Genomic DNA, 23,255 nt, shown 5'->3' on the forward strand with positions numbered 1-23,255 from the left:
AATATCAATAAATATTGGTAAAAATTAGTATAAATTTGGTCAACTTAAATATTGTAAAAAATATTATTAATTTTTTTTATATATATATTTAGCATTTCTCCTCCGTCAATTGCTACATATGCAGCTCTTTCCAGTTCCAGAGCCATTGAGTCCCTAGCTAATCTGGTAGGAAAATTTATATTGCTTACGTATATGATACACACTCAGCTTCTTGAACTAAAACCATGACTTAAAGTTACCATTTCCTTTCTACTTGAAGTTGGTGACTTTATATGCAAAAGTGGTGAGTTTCTGTATTGAGCGTGTAAAGTGACCGTGTGAAATAGACAAACACCACATAATCCGGTAATCCTTGCGTGGTCTTGCTTGGGAAACTACTTGATGCTCAATTATTACATGCTAAACCAACTAGATATAATACAGTTATTCTCTCTCTCACGCACACCGTCCTTTCTCTTAATAGAGAAGAGAAGATAAGGTGAACAGGACAGGAGTAAGAGTTGAGTCCAATGCTCTAGAACCATTAGAATTTGGACACGTGTCCAAACCAATTCCCAAACAATTCCATTGCACAGAGCACTAAACTTGAGATGTTCCGGTGAATGATATTTGCAGCTTCTTTGAAAGCGGTCTAAGCTTTGCACGATGTATCTCCATACGAAAGCAATAAATTCTAATGTCCTGAATCCAGGTAAGTTCTAGCTGGAAGGAAACTGAATAATGTGTGTATATATATGCAAACATAAAAAATAAAGTATGAGGAGTCTCCCAAACTGCTATTTCCTTAGCAAAATAAGGAGTGCTGGAATTTGACAAAGAAAAGTACATAAATTAAACGAAATTCAAGCAAGAGCACAATTACATAGATACTAAAATTTCGATTGCTAGTTAATAGTAAGTACATCATTTTTGGTGTCTCTTCCATAACTGAGTCACTTCAGCCAGTGATTTTGTAGACGACCCTTCAAGGCTCAAAGTCTTTTCAGCTGCATCCTTTAGTTCTTTCACTTTGCTCCGAAACAATTTTCCTTCTTCTCCCTCCATTAGACCTCTAGCATAGTTTGCAATGTCTTTGTGTCCCACAAGGCCCTCATCATTCACTTTGACTCTCGATGCAACCTTCAAATCATCAGCTACCAATACAGCATTCATTCTTTGCTCTGCATAGAGTGGCCATGCAATCATGGGCACACCATGCACAATACTCTCTAAGGTTGAGTTCCACCCACAATGGGTCAAGAACCCCCCGGTCGAGCCATGACTCAAGACCTGGACTTGAGGAGCCCAAGAGGGCACCACTAGACCTACCTCTTTTGTCCTCTCTAAGAACCCTTTGGGAAGAAAATCAAAAGGGTCATTAATGCTCTGAACACTAAAATAAGTGGCATTGGCTGCTTTTTCATGTGGGCTCCTTACAACCCAAAGAAATCTTTGTCCACTCATTTCAAGTCCTAAGGCCAATTCGTTTAGTTGCTCACGTGAAAGAGTCCCACCACTACCAAATGAAACATACAAAACTGACCCATGTGGCTGTTTGTCCAACCATCTCAAGCACTCAGCGCCAGACTCATCAACCACAATATCTGAACCTGACTTAATTAGCGGTCCAATTGGGTAAACCGGTGGCTTACCCTCTCCTCTTTCCATCAAAGCTTTAAAAGCACCAGGCTCCAAATCCATGAAGCTATTGACCATAATTCCAGCAGCAAGAGGGTGCTGTTTGCAACAGTGTAGAACTATTTTGTAACATTCATTCTTTCTATCTTGAATCGGGTCTATCAGATCACTCCCATGGAGAGGTACACACCCAGGTAATTTGACCGGTTCAGGCAAGTCTCTATACTCACATGAGAACTTTTGATCAAGCTCTGGTAAATAAAAGACTGACAACAAAGCCATTGCTGTTGTAGGGAAAAATATGTAAGACGAAACACCGAATTCTTTAGCAACATCAAAGGCTTCCGTACCAAATAAATCAACCACCAAGGCCACTAGCCGAGTTGACTCAGCTAAGACCTTCAACGAGTCTCGTAGAGCAGGGATGGACCGCGTTAAAGTGAGCCCAATCCGGGTCTCAATTTTAGTATCCTCGGGGAGGTCATCAAAGCTCACAGGAGGAAGAAAGATGGAGGATATGGCATCAGGAAGGGCTTCAAGGACAGTTTTCTGAGGTTTCATGGGTGACCCATCGGTGGTAATAATGAAGGTGACTGAGAAATCGTGGTGGAGGACGAGTCGCTTGGCAAACTCAACAAGTGGGATTAGGTGGCCCATTCCTGGAGTGGGAACAATGGCTACGTTGGGTGGCTTCTGTTGGATGTGTTCCATATTGTTGGGTTTGAGAGTTTAGGGCTTAAAGCGGTGCACAAACATCATGTGTTTCAAGGTGAATATATAGACAGAGACTTGGGTTTGGTGGGGGGTGTGTGTGAATGCTTTAAAGACTTTTTTTTTTTTTTTTTAATTATATATATATTTTTTATTGAGTGGTTTAAAAATAAGTTTTATATGAAATAAAAAGTGCTGCTGCTTACCTAAACAACAAGTTTATAGCAATTTATAAGTGGTAAGTTGTTATTAATTCTAATTTGAATCCGTCACTTAAATCATTTTTTTGTCCATCCATAATAGTTAGTAACAATCTATCATTTATGATTTGTAAGAAAATGTTATAAACATAACATTTCTCATTAAAAATTAGATAATTATTAGTGAACACACCAGGTGATATTGTTTTTGGGTCTTTCTTTCCCAAGTTATTTGGGGATTTTCTTTAATATTAGAGTATTTTTTCTATAGTTTAAACTTACACATTCTAACTAATTTTATAGACTTGTTATGTTCATAGAAAAAGGAAAATAGCTTGACTTACGCTTGATTCTTGGTGTCTTTCCATGGAAAAAAAAAAATCTCGAAATTCAATAACTGTAACAATTTTGAAGATTTTAACATTAAGGGCACGTTTAGTACACTGAATGAATATTACAAAATATATGGTAATCTTTATTATCTAGAATAAGAAGTGTTGTAATGGAATAATTAAACTTATTTATAAGTTTGGTTGTAAGTTATAAAATTAGAATATAACTTAAAATTTATTTTAAGAAATATTTTACTCATACAATTATATTTCCAAAAAAATAATATATATATATATATATATTATACAAGATAGAAATTCTACTCTAACTTAATCTAAGTGTATATGTGTGTGAAACTCTCTCTTGGAGCCTTGAACCTTGACCTTTGCCCCTCATACCTCAGAAGTATTTAATACTCATGAAGTAGCCATTGTGCCAAGGGTGCATGGTGATAAAAAAAATATTTTGTTTTTAATTTATAAATTTGACAGAGAGATGGGTTATTTTTTTGTAATTTTTTATTTCCATAATTGTTACGTGAATGAGTAAAGTTTGTTTATTTGGAAATATATTTTGGTACACTAAATGTGAATTACAATATGAATGGTAATCTTTATTACGGAATAAAATGTATTTTAATGGAACAACTAAACATATTTATTAGTTTGGTTATAAGTTGTAACATTAGAATAAAACTGAAGATCTATCTTAGGAAATATCTTACTCATAAAATTATATTTCCTAAAAAATAATATTTTTTAGGGTTTAGCTTACCTCTAGTACTTTAACTGGAGGTCTCATTTTATTTTAAATATACAATGTCAAATGACAGTGGGTTTTAATCTCCACATTCTATTTAGTTAGTGGGTGATGTGACAATTTCTCATTAAAATAAAAGAAGATTTCAATTAAAAAAATACTTGAGGTAAGCCAAACCCTATTTTTTAATTTGAGAGAATGAGTTATTTTTTTTATGATTTTTTATTTTCATAATTGGTACATGGATATGGTAAGTTTTTTTATTTGGAAATATATTAATATTATAATTTATTACACATACTAAGGAATAGTTATCCTCATAAGGAATGACTATTGCCTGTAATAAAAATATAACCAAACTACTGAATAACTAAACTATAGAAATAACTATTACATTATAGTGTCTATTGTAGTCTATCAAACATGTCATTAACGTTAGAAATTATTTTATCTACTAAGGTATAGCTATTACAACTCTTTTAAAGAGGAATAATTATTCTTCATTTTAAAAAATAGCTATTCATAAGGAATAATTATTCCTTGTAATAAAAACATAATCAAACTATGAATAAATAAAATATAGGAATAACTATTACATTAAAATGTCTATTATAGTTTACCAAACATAGCCTAAAATTTTTTAAGAGGGAAGAGAATAGCTATTGCATGTTGAAAAATTACTTTTCTTGAAGAAAATATAGAAGTTTATGAGGAAGTTCATCAAGATGTCATTATAGAAAAAGATCATAAAATCAAGATTGTGGAGGAGATTATATATTATTGAACATCCTATTATACAGAAAGATCTTAAAGTTGAGATGGCATAAAACATTGAAGAAGAAATAGAAAAGGAAATCGTTATGGAGATCGATGATTGTCAATCTCATGATCCTAATATTTTAGTAGTAGGCGATACACCACAGTTTGTTGATTTTATTGGGGTTGAAAGATTTGATGTGGTCATTGACTCTTGTTTGGTAAATATTATCAATTGTATGAAGGCTAAGGAAAGAGAATCTGAAGTTAATTTGTTTCCTCAATTGATGAGTTGCAAGTTTGGAAAGAAAACCAAGAGACTCAAGTATTCCAAGTATTTGTTTGTTTGGCATGGAAGATTTCAAATCTCAACTATCAACTCGAGGGCAAGGTTTTTTTTTTTTTTTTCTTTTTCAAGTGGAGTGGTTTGATGTAGGAAAAAATCTACTATTTAATTTTTGTAATTTATTAATCTTTACATAATTTTCGTTATCTTAGTTCTAAGGTATTTATTTCCAAGTTTTTAGGTGTTTTTAATATTTTTTAGGTCAAATTTGGTTCCTATTATGGTTAGATATTATTTAGGATTTATTTTAAAATATATTTTCTTGTCTGTCAAGTTTTACAGAGTCTTTAAATAGACCTCTAAGTCTATAAATTTTTTTAATTATTATTGAGATTAATAAAAATTCAATCTTTTGTATATTGTTTCTCTGATAGATTTCAAACCCTTTTCTCCTTGTGGATTCAAGGATTCTCATGAATTCAAAGTTATTTTTTAAAAGCAAATGTGTTTTGTTTCTAAAATCTAGAAGTAGACGTGCTCTGCTTCTTATTACTTCTGCATCCTGCATCATAAGAGTGTTAATCAAGTATGAATGATGTGACAAGTGCTAATCCAGAGTGAGAATTTGGTGCTAATCCGGAGTGACAAGTGTGAGCCTTATTAGTGCTCGGGTTCGAGTCATGCATGATGCATTAATACTAGGGTTGATAGAGTCATCTAGTGCATGAGTTTGACTTTTTTAAGATGAAAAGTGAATCGCTCCTAGAATTTGACCTTTTTTTGTTGAATAAAAAAAATGATGTCGCAAGTGCTTTTTTTTTAAAATAAAGTAACATGATACAGAGGTGTTCATGGAATTTACAATGAAAAAACATTCAAAATACTATTCCAGGAACAGCCAAAAGGGAGACGCAGTGACCGGGTGAATTAAGCTGGATGGTATCTCTTCATGCCTTAACTCTTAAGTGCATGGGAGAACATGGAGGACTCGGTTCAAACCCTGGGAATGAGTAAAGTAGGGTATTTATGTAGTAATATTTCTAACCAATTCAAAATAAAAAGAAGAGGGAGATGTAATGCATGATGTCACTTGGCTTTTGTTTTGCAGTTTTTTGTGTCACGAAGTTTACATGCGGAGAAACATCTCAGTGATTAAATTATACATGGCATCCTATAACTTATTATAAAATTCGATTCACTTTTATAAATTTTGATTTCATTTCGGTATTGGAAGTTTGGAACTATCACTTTTAGATAATATAGTCATTTCGTCTAACTCTATCACATTGTGCTGTTCGATGTCCCAAAAATATCTCCTTTTGGTATTTTTTTAGTTTCTTAAATTAAAAAACTAATCCAAAAAAACTAAATGTTGACACTTTTTCACGCCATGTGGTAAAATTTCATTGGACAACCTATGTAACGTCAACATTATAATAGATCTTGGGGTGGGAACAATGGTTACGTGGGCTGACTTCTGTTGGCTATTGGGTTTGTGGAAAAATTTCATTGAACAACCTATGTAACGTCCACATTATATTGTTGCATGTTGGGTTTGTGAGTTCAGACTGTAGGCAAACATTGTGGTGTACTGTATATATAGACAGAGATGTGTTTGGTCGGTGTGAGTGCTCTATAAAAGTTTTTTGTTTTTTTCATAAGAAAACATATGCATTGAAAACAACCAACCAACCAACCAACAATTGTAATTTTTTTTTTCTCCTCCTCCTCTGAGTTACGAACAATGGTAGTTTGACAGTCAGTTCGATGGAGAAATTATGTTTTAGAATTTTTTTTTACATGTATGTTAGTAAGTTGTGAATGATGGTAAAATGACGTGGGTCATATGAAAAAACATAATTTGTAACCTCAAAAGAGTTGTAAAAATTGCAGTGACTGAAACATATTGGTAGTTTGATGATATCACGAGTGCTTACGAGAGAGAGAGAGTATGGTCTTTTAAATAAAGTAATACTGAGGTGCTAGTGGAATTTTCAATGCTGATAACTTCAAACAGAGAAAACAATTAAGGAAGGGGCCCAGAACACCTCTACCTACAAAGCTTTTGGAATTTGCAATGAAAACAAATAAAAGATGGTTGAAGTACTATTCCCATAACGGTCAAAAGAGAAATGTACGTGTCTTTTTGGAACAGTTTTTTAGCTTTTGTTGAAAATTTTTCACCGAGGAAAAAATTAGAAAAAACGAGAAAATGTAAAGTTTCAAAAAGTCATACATAAAAATTAAAAATTGATGTTAAATAGATACTACAATGATTGATGCCACGTGGCTCTCTTGTGCAGTATTTTTGTATAGTGCGTAGTTCACATGTGGAGAAATCTCTCCAGCCCTCTTACAGGGGCACTGGTGGAAGGCCTGGCTTTTGTCGTGGTGGTGGTGGTAGCTTTGGTGCACCACCTAGCTCTAGTTTTGCTTGAGAATATGATTTTTTTTTTTTTTTTTTTTTTTCTCTCGAAGTTTTTGGTTCTCTGAACTAGAATTTAAGAACCGTTCTAGTGCAGTTGCCAAATTTGAGTAGTGTATTTTGATTTTCAAGTATGATGTTGGGATTATGATGAAGATTAAATTTTGAGTTCAATTACTAGCAGAAAAAGAAAAGAAATATCTCATTGATTAAGTTATACATGGCATCCTTTTTACTTTATAAAAAATTCAGTTCAATATTTTAAACTTTGATTTTTTTTTTATTCAAAATATGATCAAATAAAGATAAAATAGAGTAACACACAAATGCGAAGGTTATATAATTTAGTCCAACAACCTTAAGGGAGTGAAGTATAAATTTTGTGTTACAATAAACCCAACATGAATACAGGAGCTGCTTGATGCATTTAGGAGCCTTAGACGAAAATTGAATTAAGGACTTTTATATATTTAAATATAATTTTTTTTAAAAATTAATATTACTCAAACTCTGTTATCTTGTTTTAGATGCAAAATTACTAATTAATCACATAGAATATATTTTTAGAAAGTCTATAGACACAAAAAATTTAACAAAACTTTTCACACATAATGACAGAATGCATGAGTACAACCAGCAGCTACTAGGGAGGTTCTGGTTTCTGCAAGGGAAGCTTCTAGGCTTCCCAAATTATGGAGTTCCTAATTTAAGCAGCAACAAAAGCCAGTGGTTCCTCCTTCATTGATTATGAAGATATTGAATGGGCCTCCAAAGAGGGTGGAGATGGAGGAAGAGAGGAGATTGAGAAAGTAAACAGAGTTTGAGTCTTTGAGAAGCAATGACAAGAAGAAAAAGCAAAGGCAACAATTGAGGGGCCTAGAGCCGAAGTATTTTAGTCCCAAAAAAAAGGTCTTAAAAAATTCCTCTAAAAAAAATTACAAATTTAATAAAAAAAATAGGGGAATTCTAGCTAGTCAAATTTAAGTGTTTTAGTACAGATGGAATTCGTTTCTTGAAAAATTGAATCTTGAATGAGATTGGACTCTTTCTTAATTGTTCCCTTCAATTAACATCTTATCAATTAATTAATTAAGATAAATACATAATCTAAAGGATATAATAATTTTCTGAAAATAATTTTTGTTGTTTCATTAATCTCACAATATTAACTTAATATAATTTTGTTTGTGTGTGCCTTTGTATTAGAACCACTTTCCCTCTCCCTTGTGTGTGTGTTTTTCTCAAAAAAAAAAAAAAAAAACAAAACAAAACAAAACAAACAAACAAACAAAATTAACCTAAGATAATCTTATGCATGCATGCATATGGTAAGATCATGGATCAACTAATCAATTTTAAGCATTTATAAAACAGTGATTCTAGCACTGTTTTGAGAACCAAAAATGACCAATTTTTACCCTAATTGCTTTATGACCACTTAGAATATGGATTTTAGGAGCAATGTTATTTTTGGAAATTTTCATTTATAAAAATTACCATTTTACCCTTAGTACTAAAAAATGTAAAAAATAAAAATAGATGGTCGCAAAATAGGATTTCTACAATGATCAATTTTAAATTTACATGTGCCTCTAAATTAAATAAATGAAATACCAAAGAGAAAATCAAATGGTGCTATATGTGTCATCTAAATTGACAAATTAAAATTGCCAAATGTCACTTTGAGAAACAAAATAAAGATAAACTAGTTAAATAAAAAGATAATTAATCAACCACATGGTAAAAAAAAAAAAAAACCAATAAGAGACTAATTTGTTCATCAAGTAATCAACCTAAGTGGCATCACAGTTCATGTACAAAACTATTAATCTATTGGTCAAAGGGTCAAATGACAATGTGGAAAACATTTCATAAATAACTTATTGATAACAGGTATAGATAGGAGACTTTTGTAAATAATCAATCGAATTGGAGTCAACATCTCATTGCAAATGGAATATAGATCTATATTAAAACTAAAAATAAAGTTTCAATCATTCTCTTTCTATAAAACATTATCGAAACTATATGTAGTTTATCTCGGTTTCAAATAGAAATTACATGAAGAAACAACTATTTTGAATCATTATCTAAAAAAAGAGCGACATAAAAAACTAAAATAAGATGAAATTTCTCAAACATATTTCAGCATTAATGTCCAAGTTGAGCTCTACGTATAACAACCAATTAGTCATTCCAATTGAAAGCACAATGTTTGAAAGAATTTGCCAACTATCTTACTCACTCACAATTTTCATCCACCTCCCTAGATCACTAAACTATAGATCTAACTACCTTAACTTCAATATTGAATACAAAGATAGAGCCAAAATGTCTCATAAGAAAATGCATACAATAAAGAGCCTTGAAGCCAATAATATCCTCTAAATTACTTTGCATAAGAACAATCTGATTTATTCTATAAAAAAAAAAAAAAAAAAAAAAAAAAAAAAAAAAAAAAAAACCCATTGAATATTCTTTCCTAGTCCATTAGCAACAGAAAACTATTGAAGCAAAAAAAAAAAAAAAAAAAAAAAAACCATTATTGTGTAAAAAAAATTAGCCTACATATTAATATATTTTATACCTTAGCTTTCCTAGTCCACTAGCACTTGGCTAACAAACACAATCCAAACCAAACTTGAACTATGCTTAATGTTAAAATACTATCTTTATAAGCCATGCATCCAAACCCACAATCTTTATCAAAAGGAAAAAGCTAAAAGACAATTAAATCCTCATGTTCTCCAAATCAAAAATCACTTATAGATTGTTTCCCTATTTACATGCACGTTATAGTATCATAATAGGTCCAGCTGATCTTTTGCCACATAACATTTAGTCCCCACCAAAACTTCCAACACCTTTTAAGCCTTAATAATGAACCTAGTAAGGGAGAAATTATTGTATAAAATGTTCATGCTGATGAATAGTGGTAACAACAGAAAACAGAAACAACAACAAAGAACTAAAGGACTCAAGGAACTATTCTAAGAGAAAAAAGGATTTGGCAAGTTCCTTCACTGTGATGTTCTTGAAGTATTCACTAACATAGCAGCATTGGCAAGTAAATGTGATGAGTCTGTAAACCAAAAAATTTATATCACACTGCTACTTTGTACATAAATCTTTTTAATTACAAATACTTTCTTGCACAAAATTATCATTAAAAGTACTTAATCTCAACATGAATCTTCATGTAATATAGAAAAGAAACCATTAGTAAATTATCTAGTCCTCTCCAACTATCTTATGGATCTGTGTATTTACATTACAAATCCTTTAACTTCCCTTTATGTTGTAAACTTGTAGTTGTTTCTTTTTGTAGATTATGCATGTATAAATGTTACAATTATCTAATTCTTTATAGCATGATCTAATCAGATCAACTACACCACAACTTCAAAGAAGGTGGTATCCTTGACAGATGAAAAAAATAACTTGGAAAGTTCCCCTATCTCTTATAAACTAATTTTCATTATTTTAGTCTAAACTTACATTAGCAACCAAGAAAAATAGTAAAACAAATGAGAAACTCAAAAACTACTTAAAAAATTTCTAGCTTAGTTGAGTATTCTTTGCTCTTACTTTTGTGTTATTTCCCATTTCCAAGTCATCCATAGAACATGTCCCATTAGTGAATAATTCCTTCATTACTTATTAAATTTCTTTAAAGTAGAAGAGAAAGAACTAAATTGGACTCTACTAACATGTTGGTAAGTTATCAACATTTTTTAGGGTCCCACATAGTTCAACTCCTTCCACATCTTGGACAAATTTGATAACATGATAAAAAATAAATAAATAAAATAATTATGAACAAAGCATGAATCTAATGGTTGATTGACGTGCACCTAATCATACTCAACATATAAAATGGAAATTTGACTTTATGTTTTTACTGTATCAAAATCTACCTACAAATCACTCTAAGACAACTCCTCTATTCATGTCAAGGATTTTATGAACAATTTGCAATTATGATACCTCCTATTTCTAGCTAACTAATTTGTAAAATTAATTTTTATCAACTAAATGTGTTCATTGCATTCATAGCCATGACTAAGAAATAAAGAGAACTAAATAGTTGAATTCATTTCTCTGCAATCTCTCAAATATCCTTGTAACCATCTTACTTCTACATGGAAATCCACACATAAACCTCTTGTCAATTAATTGATTTACCTAATAAAAATTGGGGGGTTGTGAAAACATTCCATGGAGATCCTAATCCTACCTAGTTTTTGAAAGGTATCAGAAATAATGCATTGAGATACTAAAAACAAAAGGCACAATACTATAGCAAGTAAATTGACCTTTCTCACTATAGTGAAAAAAAGCATCCCATGTTCCAAAATAATGCTGATTATTGTTCAATTTTGACAATTTGCAATCCACACAACCGAACCAATTAAAAATAAATAAATAAAATAAGAAAGCACCATTAAATAGTAAACAATCAATTTGTATCTCTCTCTTCAATAACTACTTAAAACCTGAAAGATAGAACATCAAGGAATAATGGAAGAGTTTTTTGGTTTCTCTATTTTTTAGACAACTTGTCATAGTTTTTGAGTGGTGCATTGGCTAGGTCCAAGGCAACCTCCATATACAGTTTATAGAAGAAAAATAAAGGCAAGAGAGATAGAGAAAGGGATTACCTTCAATGGCTTTCAAATTTGGTAGATATTCATCAATACCACAACCTCTTCATTATACTTCGGGGTTCAGTTGCCCTCAGTTTCTACACAAAAATCAACTACACTCAATTTGCATAGAGTACAAAATGTAAATATTTTGTACTCTAAATGGCACAATGGATTCTGCATAGTGACCTTGCCTAATCATATCAAAATATGCCTTAAGGATCCAAAAGCCAAGATAGTATTTAAATTAAAAACTTTCACCCTTGACCATAACATTGCTTGCCTTATAAATCAATTTGCTTTATTCAAATGAAAATCCCAAATTAACATAAAGCACAATCTTCTAGTCGTTTGGTTTAGATTTAGAAAGCAAGTATTCTATTGCAATGATCATTAATACTTATTCAACAAATTTAAAAACCTTTAATTTTAAAGCAACAAAATTAAACAACCATTAATTTGCATTTGTAAAATGACTACACTACAACATTCAAGCTTCAACTATAGATTTTAACAGTGATCAAGGATAAACCATCTAAACCTAAGAAACAAAGCAAAAACCATTAAATAAAAAAAAAACAAAAAAAAAAAAAAAAAAAAAAAACTAAAACACATATGTCTTCCAGCATACCCTAACCCAAATTCCTTTATCAACACAAAATCCTCCAGTCTAGGCATGCTCACCATCAAAGAGCCCCAGACATTTGAGGGAGACTATCAAACCAATGCCAAAAAACCCATTCAATTATTTCTCCGCCTTTTCTGCTTCTTGGTGTTGTAGATGTCTTCTATCATGCTTTTCTTTTTCTCATCATTCAACCAAATACAATTAGTATTCAAGTGGGTTGTGCTTGGAAACATAAATTAAAAAAAAAAAAAAAATACCACAAAATTTGCCTCCACTGATTTGGTTGGAGGGGTGGTGACAATCTTTAGAGAAAATTGCAAATGGGTGTGTTCAAAGTTGAGGCTTTGGTTGATTTTGGAACTTGATAAACAGAGAGGCTGGGAAAAGGAGGGCGTGGGATCTGAAAATTTAAAGCAACGCAAAGCAAGATTAATAACAAAATCAAAAACCAAACCTAACATACCATATCGTCTCCCTAACGGCAAGATGATTCCTAGCATTCATCTAGAATCGGACTCTCCCAGATCTTGAATTTCTGTAATGGAGTTATAGGAACGAAGTTCAACAGTGACTTTGACTTTAGGCAATCGTAGATCTTCAAAATCGTTTTTTGCTTTTGGGTTATGGGTTTGATATGGTTTGATTATGATGGTTTGTGTGTTGCAGTTGTTGTGGGTGGTGGTGGTGGTGGTGCTTGCTGAGTTGTGGTGGTTATGGGTGAAACAGGAAAGGAGAAGGGGAACGGGAGAAATAGGGTCTGAGGAAGGAGATCTCGTTGGTTTGTGGGTATGGCGTGTATGGTGGGTTTTGATTGAGGAAGGAGAAGGCAGAGATTGAGTTTTGCGTTTATCGAGTTTTAGAAAAGTTTTATGTTGCGTGAAAAGTTTTTTTTTTTTTTTTTTGGAGTTTATGTTTTTATTTATTTTTTATTTTTAATATTGTGTTGACGTGGAAAATTGTGGATGGTTTGTGTGTTGCAGTTGTTGTGGGTGGTGGTGGTGGTGGTGCTTGCTGAGTTGTGGTGGTTATGGGTGAAACAGGAAAGGAGAAGGGGAACGGGAGAAATAGGGTCTGAGGAAGGAGATCTCGTTGGTTTGTGGGTATGGCGTGTATGGTGGGTTTTGATTGAGGAAGGAGAAGGCAGAGATTGAGTTTTGCGTTTATCGAGTTTTAGAAAAGTTTTATGTTGCGTGAAAAGTTTTTTTTTTTTTTTTTTGGAGTTTATGTTTTTATTTATTTATTTTTTTTAATATTGTGTTGACGTGGAAAATTGTGGAAGGTTCAGAGGTTTTGATTTTATATATATACTAGTCGCTAACCCGTGCAATGCACGGGATAGTTAAATAAAAAGATAATTAATCAACCTCATAGTAAAAGAAAAGGCTAAAAGAACTATTAAGAGACTACTTTGTCCATCAAGTAATCAACCCAAGTGGCATTGTAGCTCATGAACAAAAGTCATTGTTGCATTTCATGGCTGCATACTTGCTAATAATGGAAATTACCTGTATAAAACTTGAAAATGGACAAATGATAATATGGAAAACATTCCATAAATAACTTATGATGACAGGTATAGAGAGGGGACTAATGTAAGTCATCAATGGAATTTGAGTCAGCATCTCATTGCAAATGGAATATAGCTCTATATTAAAACTAAAAGTAAAAGTTCAATCATTCTTTTTCTCTAAAACGTTATCAAAAATTATAAGTAATTTACATCAGTTTCAAATAAAAACCACTTGAAGAATCAACTACTTTGAATCATTATCTGAAAGAGGAGTGACATAAAAACTTAAATAAGTCTCAAAGATGAAGTTCTTCGAACATATTTCAGCACCAATTTCCAAGTTCAGCTCTATGTATGGCAACCAATTACTCACCATGGTTGAAAGCACAATGTTTGGAAGAATCTTCCAAGTATCTTAGTCACAATTTTCATCCACCTCCCTAGATCACTAAACTATATATCTACTAATCTACATACCCTAACTTCAAATATTGAATACAAAGAAAGAGCCAAAATTTCTCAAACAGATTTGTGTAGCGTATATAAACTTAATTTGTTCTACTACCTTTTATTCACAAAAATAATATAGAAGAAATAGAAAGAAAAAAAATTGTTAAAAATGAATGCTTCATATCTTCCACCATGCTTGTACTTACACATACTAATAGTTATTTTCGAAAACTTGTAAAACGAATGAATCTACATGCCTAGATTCAGCTGCAGAACCTGAAATACCAAAGCAAACGTCTATAGATAGTGTAGCACAAGATGTAGCATCAATATTATTCTAGCAATCTAATTATCTATTTGATCCATTGGTTGTAGTGGTGGGCCATTGAATTTGTGAACATCTGTAGAGTCCTTACTAATCTCTTAATAAATTTAAAATCTAATTGGATTCGTCATGATTTCAACCATTTTGCTGCGTTACTTTTTCTAAGTGTAAAATGTGACAAACCTTGTAATGCATGGCTTATATTGCCACTATAACATTATATTTTAAAATGAATATGATTTGCATTTAACACACATATATGCTTGTTTTACTATGACAGTCACCTTTTTAACACACATTCGTTAGTTTTGTTTTTGCCATGCATATGTAACCAATTTGCACCCAAAAATCTGGGTTAATGGTCAATTTCTTTTAATCATCATCTCCTAAAGGCCATGCTAATCAAATAGCCTATAGCTAAGCAAACTGCCTATTAGGCTAATTTCACCTCATGTATTGACAACCACAGATATCCTACACTAATTCAAGCAATTCTAAAATAAAGCTCATACAAGTCTTAAAAGGAAGAAACCCAATATTAAGTAAATCAATGTCAAGTAATATGACCTTCATTTCCTTCATTCTATCCTCTATACAAACAGAGCTTTCCATTCCATTCTATTAAAGGCTTAATTTTGGTGGCACTGAATTTTAGCCTTTGTATATTGTCTTATGTTGGTTTGTTTTTCATGTCAGCTGTAGAGTGTTTGGTGGCTATATATGCTATTTTACATTTGATAGAAAATGTTCATAAAAATTGTGCAATCAGTCTTTCTGCATTAATAATTTTCATTGAATCAATGATTCCATATTTTTGGGTTTTACATGTTGCCAAAAAATATCAATCAGTCAACAAATTACTTCGAATGAGATTTAGGAAGCATGAAGTAATCTACCAAAAAAAAAAAAAAAATCTTACGATGACATAGAGCATTAACTTGATTTTTTTTCACTTTGCTGCAAAATATGAAACAGCAAATACCAAACCACATAACTATTTATACCAAAAAAAATCACAAATAGTATGTACACATACACACAAACAGAACATAAATATACATACAGATCAAACGGACTCAAAAGCAAAATCAACTCAACAGATCAAATGAGCAGTGAAGACCAAATGGTTCATCGAAAAAAATCCAACAAAAAAAAAATGATGAAATCAGAATCAAGCAGATCAGTAACGGAACAAAATTTACAAAACCCTAGTTAAATTTCTAGTCCCTTGAAAATCCATAGAGATTTTACTCAAATCAACAAAAAGTTTTACAGATCCAAACACACACACACACAAAAAGTCAAAGTACTCAGTATTAATCGATTGCTAATTAATCGAATCGAACCCTAGGTTTGATAAAGAAAAAAAAAAATCAACTTTATGCGATTTTGATCGAAAATCTCAGAAAATAAGAAATAGAAGAAGAAGAAGAAGAAAACAAACCCTAATTTTCTGAAACAAAGCTCTAATTCAACCATCTAATGCAATTTGTATATTTTTTAATGAAAAAATGCAGAAAATTTTAGATCCAATGTGAAATCATATAGATTACCTGAAAATACGCCGAAATCGGCAAAGAGCGAGCAAAGCAAGCTGAGATAAAGCTTTAAACTGAGCGAATGGTGATGGCTTGTAAGGGAGAGGTTTGAGAAATAAAGAGAGAAAGGGGAAACGGCAAGACCTAAGAGAGAGTGGAGAGAGAGAGAGAGAGAAAAAAAGTTAGGGTTTTTTTTTTAAAAAAAAGTGAAATTTAAAAAATAGAAAAAAAATTAAAAAAAAACGAAATTAAAAAAATAGAAAATAAATAAATAAATGCTGACGTGGAAAATTGTGGGAGTTTCAAAAGCTTCGGTTTTATATATATATATATATATAGACTAGTCGCTAACCCGTGCGATGCATGAGAAAGTTTTAAAAAAGATATATATATATATATATATTATATTATGATACATATTTAAATAATATGCATTTACAAAATTTACAATAATTGTATTTCTCAAGTTCAAACTCATGCAATGATAAAAGCACTAAATAAGAAATGCTGTATTAAAAAAAAAATATGACAAAAATCCCAAAACCAAAAATACAAACCCAGTTTTGAGAAAGCCAAGAACTATTTGAAGAAATGAAACAATTAGGACATATGTCATGTGAAGAAACTCTCATTGTCAAACTATTGAATTCTTTTTCCAGAAACATATAAAGCAAAGAAGTTAACACTATCATATTATTATGAGAAGATAAATTTAGTATTTGTGCACATAAAAAAAACTCATGTCTCTCAATAAATTAAGATGCGATCTTTGTAATATCAAATGCGGAAAGGGTCTTCACTGCCCAATCAAATGAGGAAGTAATCTTTGTAACATCAAATGTGGAAAGGGTGTTCACTGCCAAATCTAGAATACAAATATGATTTTCTCATCAATACTTAATAGTCATGAAATTAATTGAAAAATCAAAAACCTTAGTATGTAGTAAACATACCCACAAAGTGAGCCTTGTATCAAAACTGAAAACCTATACATGAAATCTACCTCAATTTTGGACCCTTAAAGTCACTAGTAAATAAATAAGGAAAAAAAAAAAAAAACAAATGTAATGCAAGAGTAAATGAATGATATAAGAATTTGAATCATTTAGCATATTTTTAGTGTACTTCCAAATACATGTGACCAAATCTAATTCACCTTATTCACCCCTAATGAAAATAAAAGTAGAGAAGTTTTGCAATTTTGTTGACCGTAAGTTCTAGGTATTTCTGATTTAGAAATGTATATGTTTTAAACAATGCTTGTCTAGAATTCATGGTAAATGCTAAGTGGCCTACTATTAAAAACATCTTCCTCTTTGCCTTAATCTAAACTGAATTTTTAATTTGAAACCAAAGCTTGTCAATAAAAGAACTATAACTAAAAAGAATTAATACCATGACCAACTCTCACATGTTGTAGAAAGCTAATCAATTAATTTTCAAGATGCACCAACTATTAGAAAGATTAGTCCAATCATAACACAACCAAATACCGATATATGGTATCACAAGCTTATCACTAAAACAATTAGAAAGACAAATTCATTATCGATTCGTCAAGTTCCACAGCCATGTATATATGGTCATGTGATTGATAATGGATCATTAGTATGAAGGAAATTGCATTTTAAATTATAATCAACCATGAATGAGTGAGTTCTAGGACAACGTTAAAAATATATTTTGTATTTGGCGACTTATGAATTGTAATTCATGAACTAAAGGCTCTGACATTGACAATGAGTTAGATCAAGATAACCCCATGCACTATCTTCAAGATATGGACCAACACCCAAACTCACATTCTGCAGTAAATATAGTAGGCTAGACATGTAGTTTACATGAATTAAATCAAAAATAAGAATAACCTATCTCTTCTTTTTTGGGGGCTGTTAAAGACTGTAACATGCGCATGGTTTGTAATCCAGGTTTCCAACTTACAAACCCTAAAGTTGTGCCAATATTCATGGTTTCATACCAGTGCCACATTTTGCTTTGTTTAATTATGTCAAAATCTAAGAATTAAACAATAAAAAAAAAAAAGCAATAAAATCAGCATATACACAATAAATTCAAGTGCATGATCATGTTTCTAAAACTACCCCTCATGCCTCAGAACATTAAAAATGAAAACTTATAATAGATTCCATCTAGCAGTCCCATTGAAGTCCAAAAATATTAAAGCTCAAAGTTAGCAGCAGAATCACTTACATGCCTGCTATGGAAATCCACAATGGGATGTAAATGCCTAAGTTTAATGTAATAATCTTGAAAAGATAAAAATTGCATAAATAAGTTAACAATTGCAATTATTCATATTGAAATTTGACTATAATTGGTCAGAAATCTTAACAGCCTAAGAGAATTTAATCATATGCCAAAAGGGTAGCCTTAGATTCTACCCACAGGCAACTTTACTTTGTTTATCTCAATTGCAAGGTTTTTTTTTTTTTTTTTTTTTTTTTTTTTTTTTTTTTTTTTTTTTTTTTTTTTTTTTTTTTTCACATCCTAGAACTTCTAAGAACACTGGCTAAGTTTTTCATATAATTTTAACCCATCATGAAATCAAAACTCTAACAATGCGTTCAAATCAAGAGGCACAAAACCAAAGTTTTCTGAATCTGATTTATAGAACCAAAAGCAACAAAAATTAAAGCTCCATACAAAACCATAAAAGAGACAACAATAAGAAAGGAAAATCTCGACACTGAGTCCTTTACATAACCAAAAGACCAAAAATTAAACACACATGATAGAACTAACAACAAAAATATACATCAAATTGAATCTCACATCAAATATTCACATTTTAAATTACTACGCCAGCCATTTGCAAATTATTTTACTAAAAAATTACGGTATATATTTAATTTGATGCACTAACTTTAGAAACTTCATATAATCTCTTACTTTGTATTTGTAAAGAACCTGTTATTGTGTAGGAGAAGATGAAGAGTTTACTGTGAGGTGACACCATTTCAATCTCTACTACCAAAACAAAAAACCCTAAATAAAATTATGTTATGCCTAGAATTGGTTTAATCTTCTTCCTCTTTTTATGTTCTGTCTAAAATTAGTTTTCTTTTGAGTATTCAGGTTAATCTCCATATTTATAACCAAATTATTCATTTCCATAAAAATTTGATTTTAAACAGCCATAGTATAACTGCTCAGATTTTTATCATGATGAGGGAAAAAATCTAATGAGAAGATTACATATCAAATTTTGATGGAATTTCATCGAACATATATCATGTAACACCAAAAGAACATGTAATTTTAGATTTAAATAAATTTTATCAGAAAATTTGTTGTTATAACCAAATTAATAAATTCCATAAATAGACCCATGAGTACAGAATGTTGACCAACAGCTTTAATGGCCTCAAAACTTAAATTCTGCATTTTGATTGAATAGTACACTGAGACAACAAATAATCAAGTGAAGATTATGAAATACAATGCCTAAAAATGAGTGTAAATATTAAAGTATGTAAATGCAGAACTGAAATAGGAAGGAAAATTTTCTAACATGTTCCCAATTTTCCTGAAGTTCCAAAATATGCTGATAATATGTGAGACACCCGGCATGATGTACAACAAGTAACTTTCTTTTATCAAGGCCTTTGTTTTAATCACGCCAATCACTTCAAAGAAAAATATGGCATTTGTGAGATATAGAAAAAGATGACCATAAGTCAGGTTAAATAAACATAGACCAAAGTCTGAAATTCCCTAAAGAAAAAACTTAAGTGCCAATTCTATTTTACTTGGCAGTATTAAGCAATGACCATTCACCAATTTAAACTCTAGCATCAAGATTGATACAATAATCTAAACATATAGAAATTGCGTAGAATGTTGTTAACTACTGCAATTATTCATATGCAATAGAACTTTTTGAGAACGCTGGTAACACAACAATTACAACAAAACTTAAATCTCACCATGAAAACACAACAAAACTAATAAAAAAAAAACCAAAAATTGAACATGCATAACAGAATGAACAACACATTCATCACAGGGAAAACAACATCAAAAGGGCCTAAAACAAAATTGGAACATAAAATTAATAATTTCGTTGATTTACAGTGAATAACCAAAACTTAACCAATCTTTTTTTGTAATTTTCATAATCTATAAAAATAAAAAAAGCAAATATATTGAATTGATAAGGCTTATTATACATTAGATTGAGAAGACAAACATTTTAAGAGAAACCCAAAAGCCCAAAATAGAACTGAGTCTACACAAATACCTAAAATTGAGTTGTACTTAATACTCAAATCTGAAAAAGTGTTTAAAAAAAAAAAAATCCCTCTTAACAGTTTCAACGGTATGATGGTGGGTATTCAACCGCCGGTTCGTTCATCTCTCTCTGTGTTTGTACGGTTCCTGAACAGTAAAAAATATATATAATTAGACCCAGATCCAAAACCCTTTTTTTTCCTTCTCTTTTCTCTCAGTTTCTCACCAAACAAAAATCTGCATTAGAAAATTGCAAAGAGCAATTAATTTTAGTTCTTACAGTGGACCTTTGAACTTGTTTTGGCACTTTTCTATAAAGTGAAATCTTGCTTTCAGTATTTCTGCAAATAGGAAAAAAATTTATATGGAGAAATTGTCTCACAAAGTTGTGTAGGAAATGAAGTATACAGAGGGTGAGAGAGAAAGAGAAAGAGCATATACAGAGATAGAAGAAATAAGTTTTTTTTTTTTTGGGAAGGAATTTGGAACTTGCAAAATTTATAACTACCCATAGAAGTAAAAAATTGTGCGTTCGCTGGCTGATGGTGGCGGCAGGCTCTATTCTCTCTTCAAGTTTCACTGAGTATCTTCTCATAGGGTAAAAAGGGGCATTACTGAGAAGGAAAAAATTGGAGATATTTTTTGGAAAAAATATCTACTATGTTATCCTCAGGCTTTATATTTACTTAAATTTAGGTTGCAGGGGTATTTTTTGGAAAAACAAAATTCAGTCCAAACAAGTGCAACTTCTTAAATAGCAGTATAGATATAAACACAGATAAAGTGGTTACCCACTGAAATGGTGTGAGGCTTTCAAAGACAAAACAAAATTTGGTGAACATGTGTGAGGATTGAGGTTTAGAATTTTTTTTTTCTTGATAAAAGAGGTTAAAAATAATTGGTTACTATTTGGTTTTTTTATTTTTTTTTAAAGGCTTATTTGCCGATTTGTTGCTATTTTAAAGAATTTTTTTTTTCTCCTATAACTACTGCCCAAACGAAAAGATATATTGTTTTGGTGTTTTAAATGTATATGTACCGTTAATTTGTATAACCACGTGGCGTAATAAGGAATGGTAAAAAAAAAGTCAAACGTTTCGGTTATTAGTTATTATATAGATCTTTCTTCCAATCAAATTTGGACACTTGTAATAGAGAGCCTTCTTTAATAAAAAAGAGACAAAGTTGGAGACAAATATCAATAAATACAAGTTCTAGTAAGACACTTTGATTTTGGCAAACCAAACAAATTTACCACTCATCTTCAAAGAGATTAAATCATAGTGGAACTCATCCTTATAGAAGACCACTATAAATAATCACCTTAAAAAAAAAAAAAAAATGACCACTTTAAATAAGGGCACCACCTATTTCACGTCTCATGTTTGCGGATGACATGATCATCTTTTTCAAAGTTGCCAATTAGACTACGACAAGCTCAGCCAAACCCTCTAAAGCTTTTGTGAAATGTCAAGTCAAAAGATAAATGGCACCAAATCAGTCATGGTGGTTAGTCCTAACTAAGATGAAGCTATAAAAGAAGACTTAGCCAGAAAGTTAAAAGTAAACATTGCAGCAAAGATTGGAAAATATTTAGGGATCCCATTAGACCCAGGAATAACAAGGAGAGAAATTGGCAACCAAATCATTGATCGGCTATAGAGTAGACTTCAAACTTGGAAAGGTAAACTCTTATCATCTGCAGGGAAGCTAACTCTTATTAAATTAGTTATGCAAGCCATGCCAATATATTCTATTTCGATCCATGGATTATCAAAAGATACATGCAATAGAATTGATAGAATCATTAGAGATTTTTGGTGGGGAAACATTGCAGAAGTAAGGAAATTACATACCATAGCTTAGGATACAATTTGCCAACCTAAGGAAATAGGAGGTGTCGGTATTAGGAAGACAGAACAATTCAATCAAGCCCTCATAGCCAAAAAATACTGGTGAATAACTCAGAATTCTTAATCATTACTAGCCAATACTCTTAAAGGGAAGCGTTTTCCAAAAGCTCCTAACCTTTTGGGTATGTAAAGATGTCCAGCTACTACATCCAAAATATGGAAAGGAATATGGAGGACAAAAGAAACACAATTGACATGAGCAAAATGGCAAGTAGGTATGGGAGATAACATCAAATTAAGGGATCCGCTACGGTATAAACTTCGGAATGAAACAACATTGTTGGAATACCGACTTGACATAGGCATAGTTCGAGATCTTATGGATTCTAAAATAGGTACTTGGAGAGCTGAGCTCATTGCAAATATATATGAAATGAGAGTTGCACGAGAGATTTTAAATACCCCACATTCAAAGTTTGGAGCTCTGGATAAAAATTTTATGATTTCATTCAAAGAAAGAGACATACAAAGGGAATGAGGGATACAAATTGATTTCTAAGGAGCAAGATGGGACAATTAATTATGGTATGGATGGAAAGGGCTGGAAAAATCTTTGGAAACTAAAAATCCCATATAAAATATGTCCATTCTTATGGAAATTATTACACAATGGGCTACCGACTAGAATGGGGCTAATCAGAAGACAAATGATTGTTAGCCCCAAATGTGTAATGTGTGATCAAGAAGATGAAACATTGGACCGGCTTTTCCTCAAATGTCCTTTAGCTAGAGCTTTATGGTTTGCCTCGCCACAAAAATTTCATTCTAATGCTATTCCATCTATTTGACAATGGTTGATGACCACTCTTGAAAAATATAAAGCAGGTAATGGACAAGAAGACAATGTTCTTACAGATATTAATGCCACTCTTTAGGTGATTTGGACCTATAGAAATAAGGTTATGTT

General features: G+C 31.5%; 1 protein-coding gene and 1 long non-coding RNA gene across 2 annotated transcripts; both read right to left on the reverse strand.

Moving 5' to 3' along the window:
* Nucleotides 1-750: 750 nt before the first annotated feature.
* On the reverse strand, nucleotides 751-2,387 carry LOC126713344 (hydroquinone glucosyltransferase-like). Its single transcript, XM_050413080.1, has one exon. It carries the CDS (start codon nucleotides 2,326-2,328, stop codon nucleotides 904-906), a length of 1,425 nt encoding a protein of 474 aa, XP_050269037.1. The 5' UTR covers nucleotides 2,329-2,387; the 3' UTR covers nucleotides 751-903.
* Nucleotides 2,388-13,734: 11,347 nt separating this feature from the next.
* Nucleotides 13,735-16,339, reverse strand: LOC126706347 (uncharacterized). Its single transcript, XR_007648561.1, has 2 exons — nucleotides 16,200-16,339; nucleotides 13,735-13,866 (listed from the first exon to the last, which is right to left on the reverse strand). It is a non-coding gene; the product is annotated as an uncharacterized LOC126706347 (long non-coding RNA).
* Nucleotides 16,340-23,255: the final 6,916 nt, after the last annotated feature.

The sequence above is a fragment of the Quercus robur genome, chromosome 2 (genome assembly GCF_932294415.1).
Source record: "Quercus robur chromosome 2, dhQueRobu3.1, whole genome shotgun sequence".
NCBI lineage: Eukaryota > Viridiplantae > Streptophyta > Magnoliopsida > Fagales > Fagaceae > Quercus > Quercus robur.

Excerpts from the sequence above, each read along its gene's own strand:
- LOC126713344 (XM_050413080.1), bottom strand. The coding sequence starts at position 2,328 with ATGGAACACATCCAACAGAAGCCACCCAACGTAGCCATTGTTCCCACT.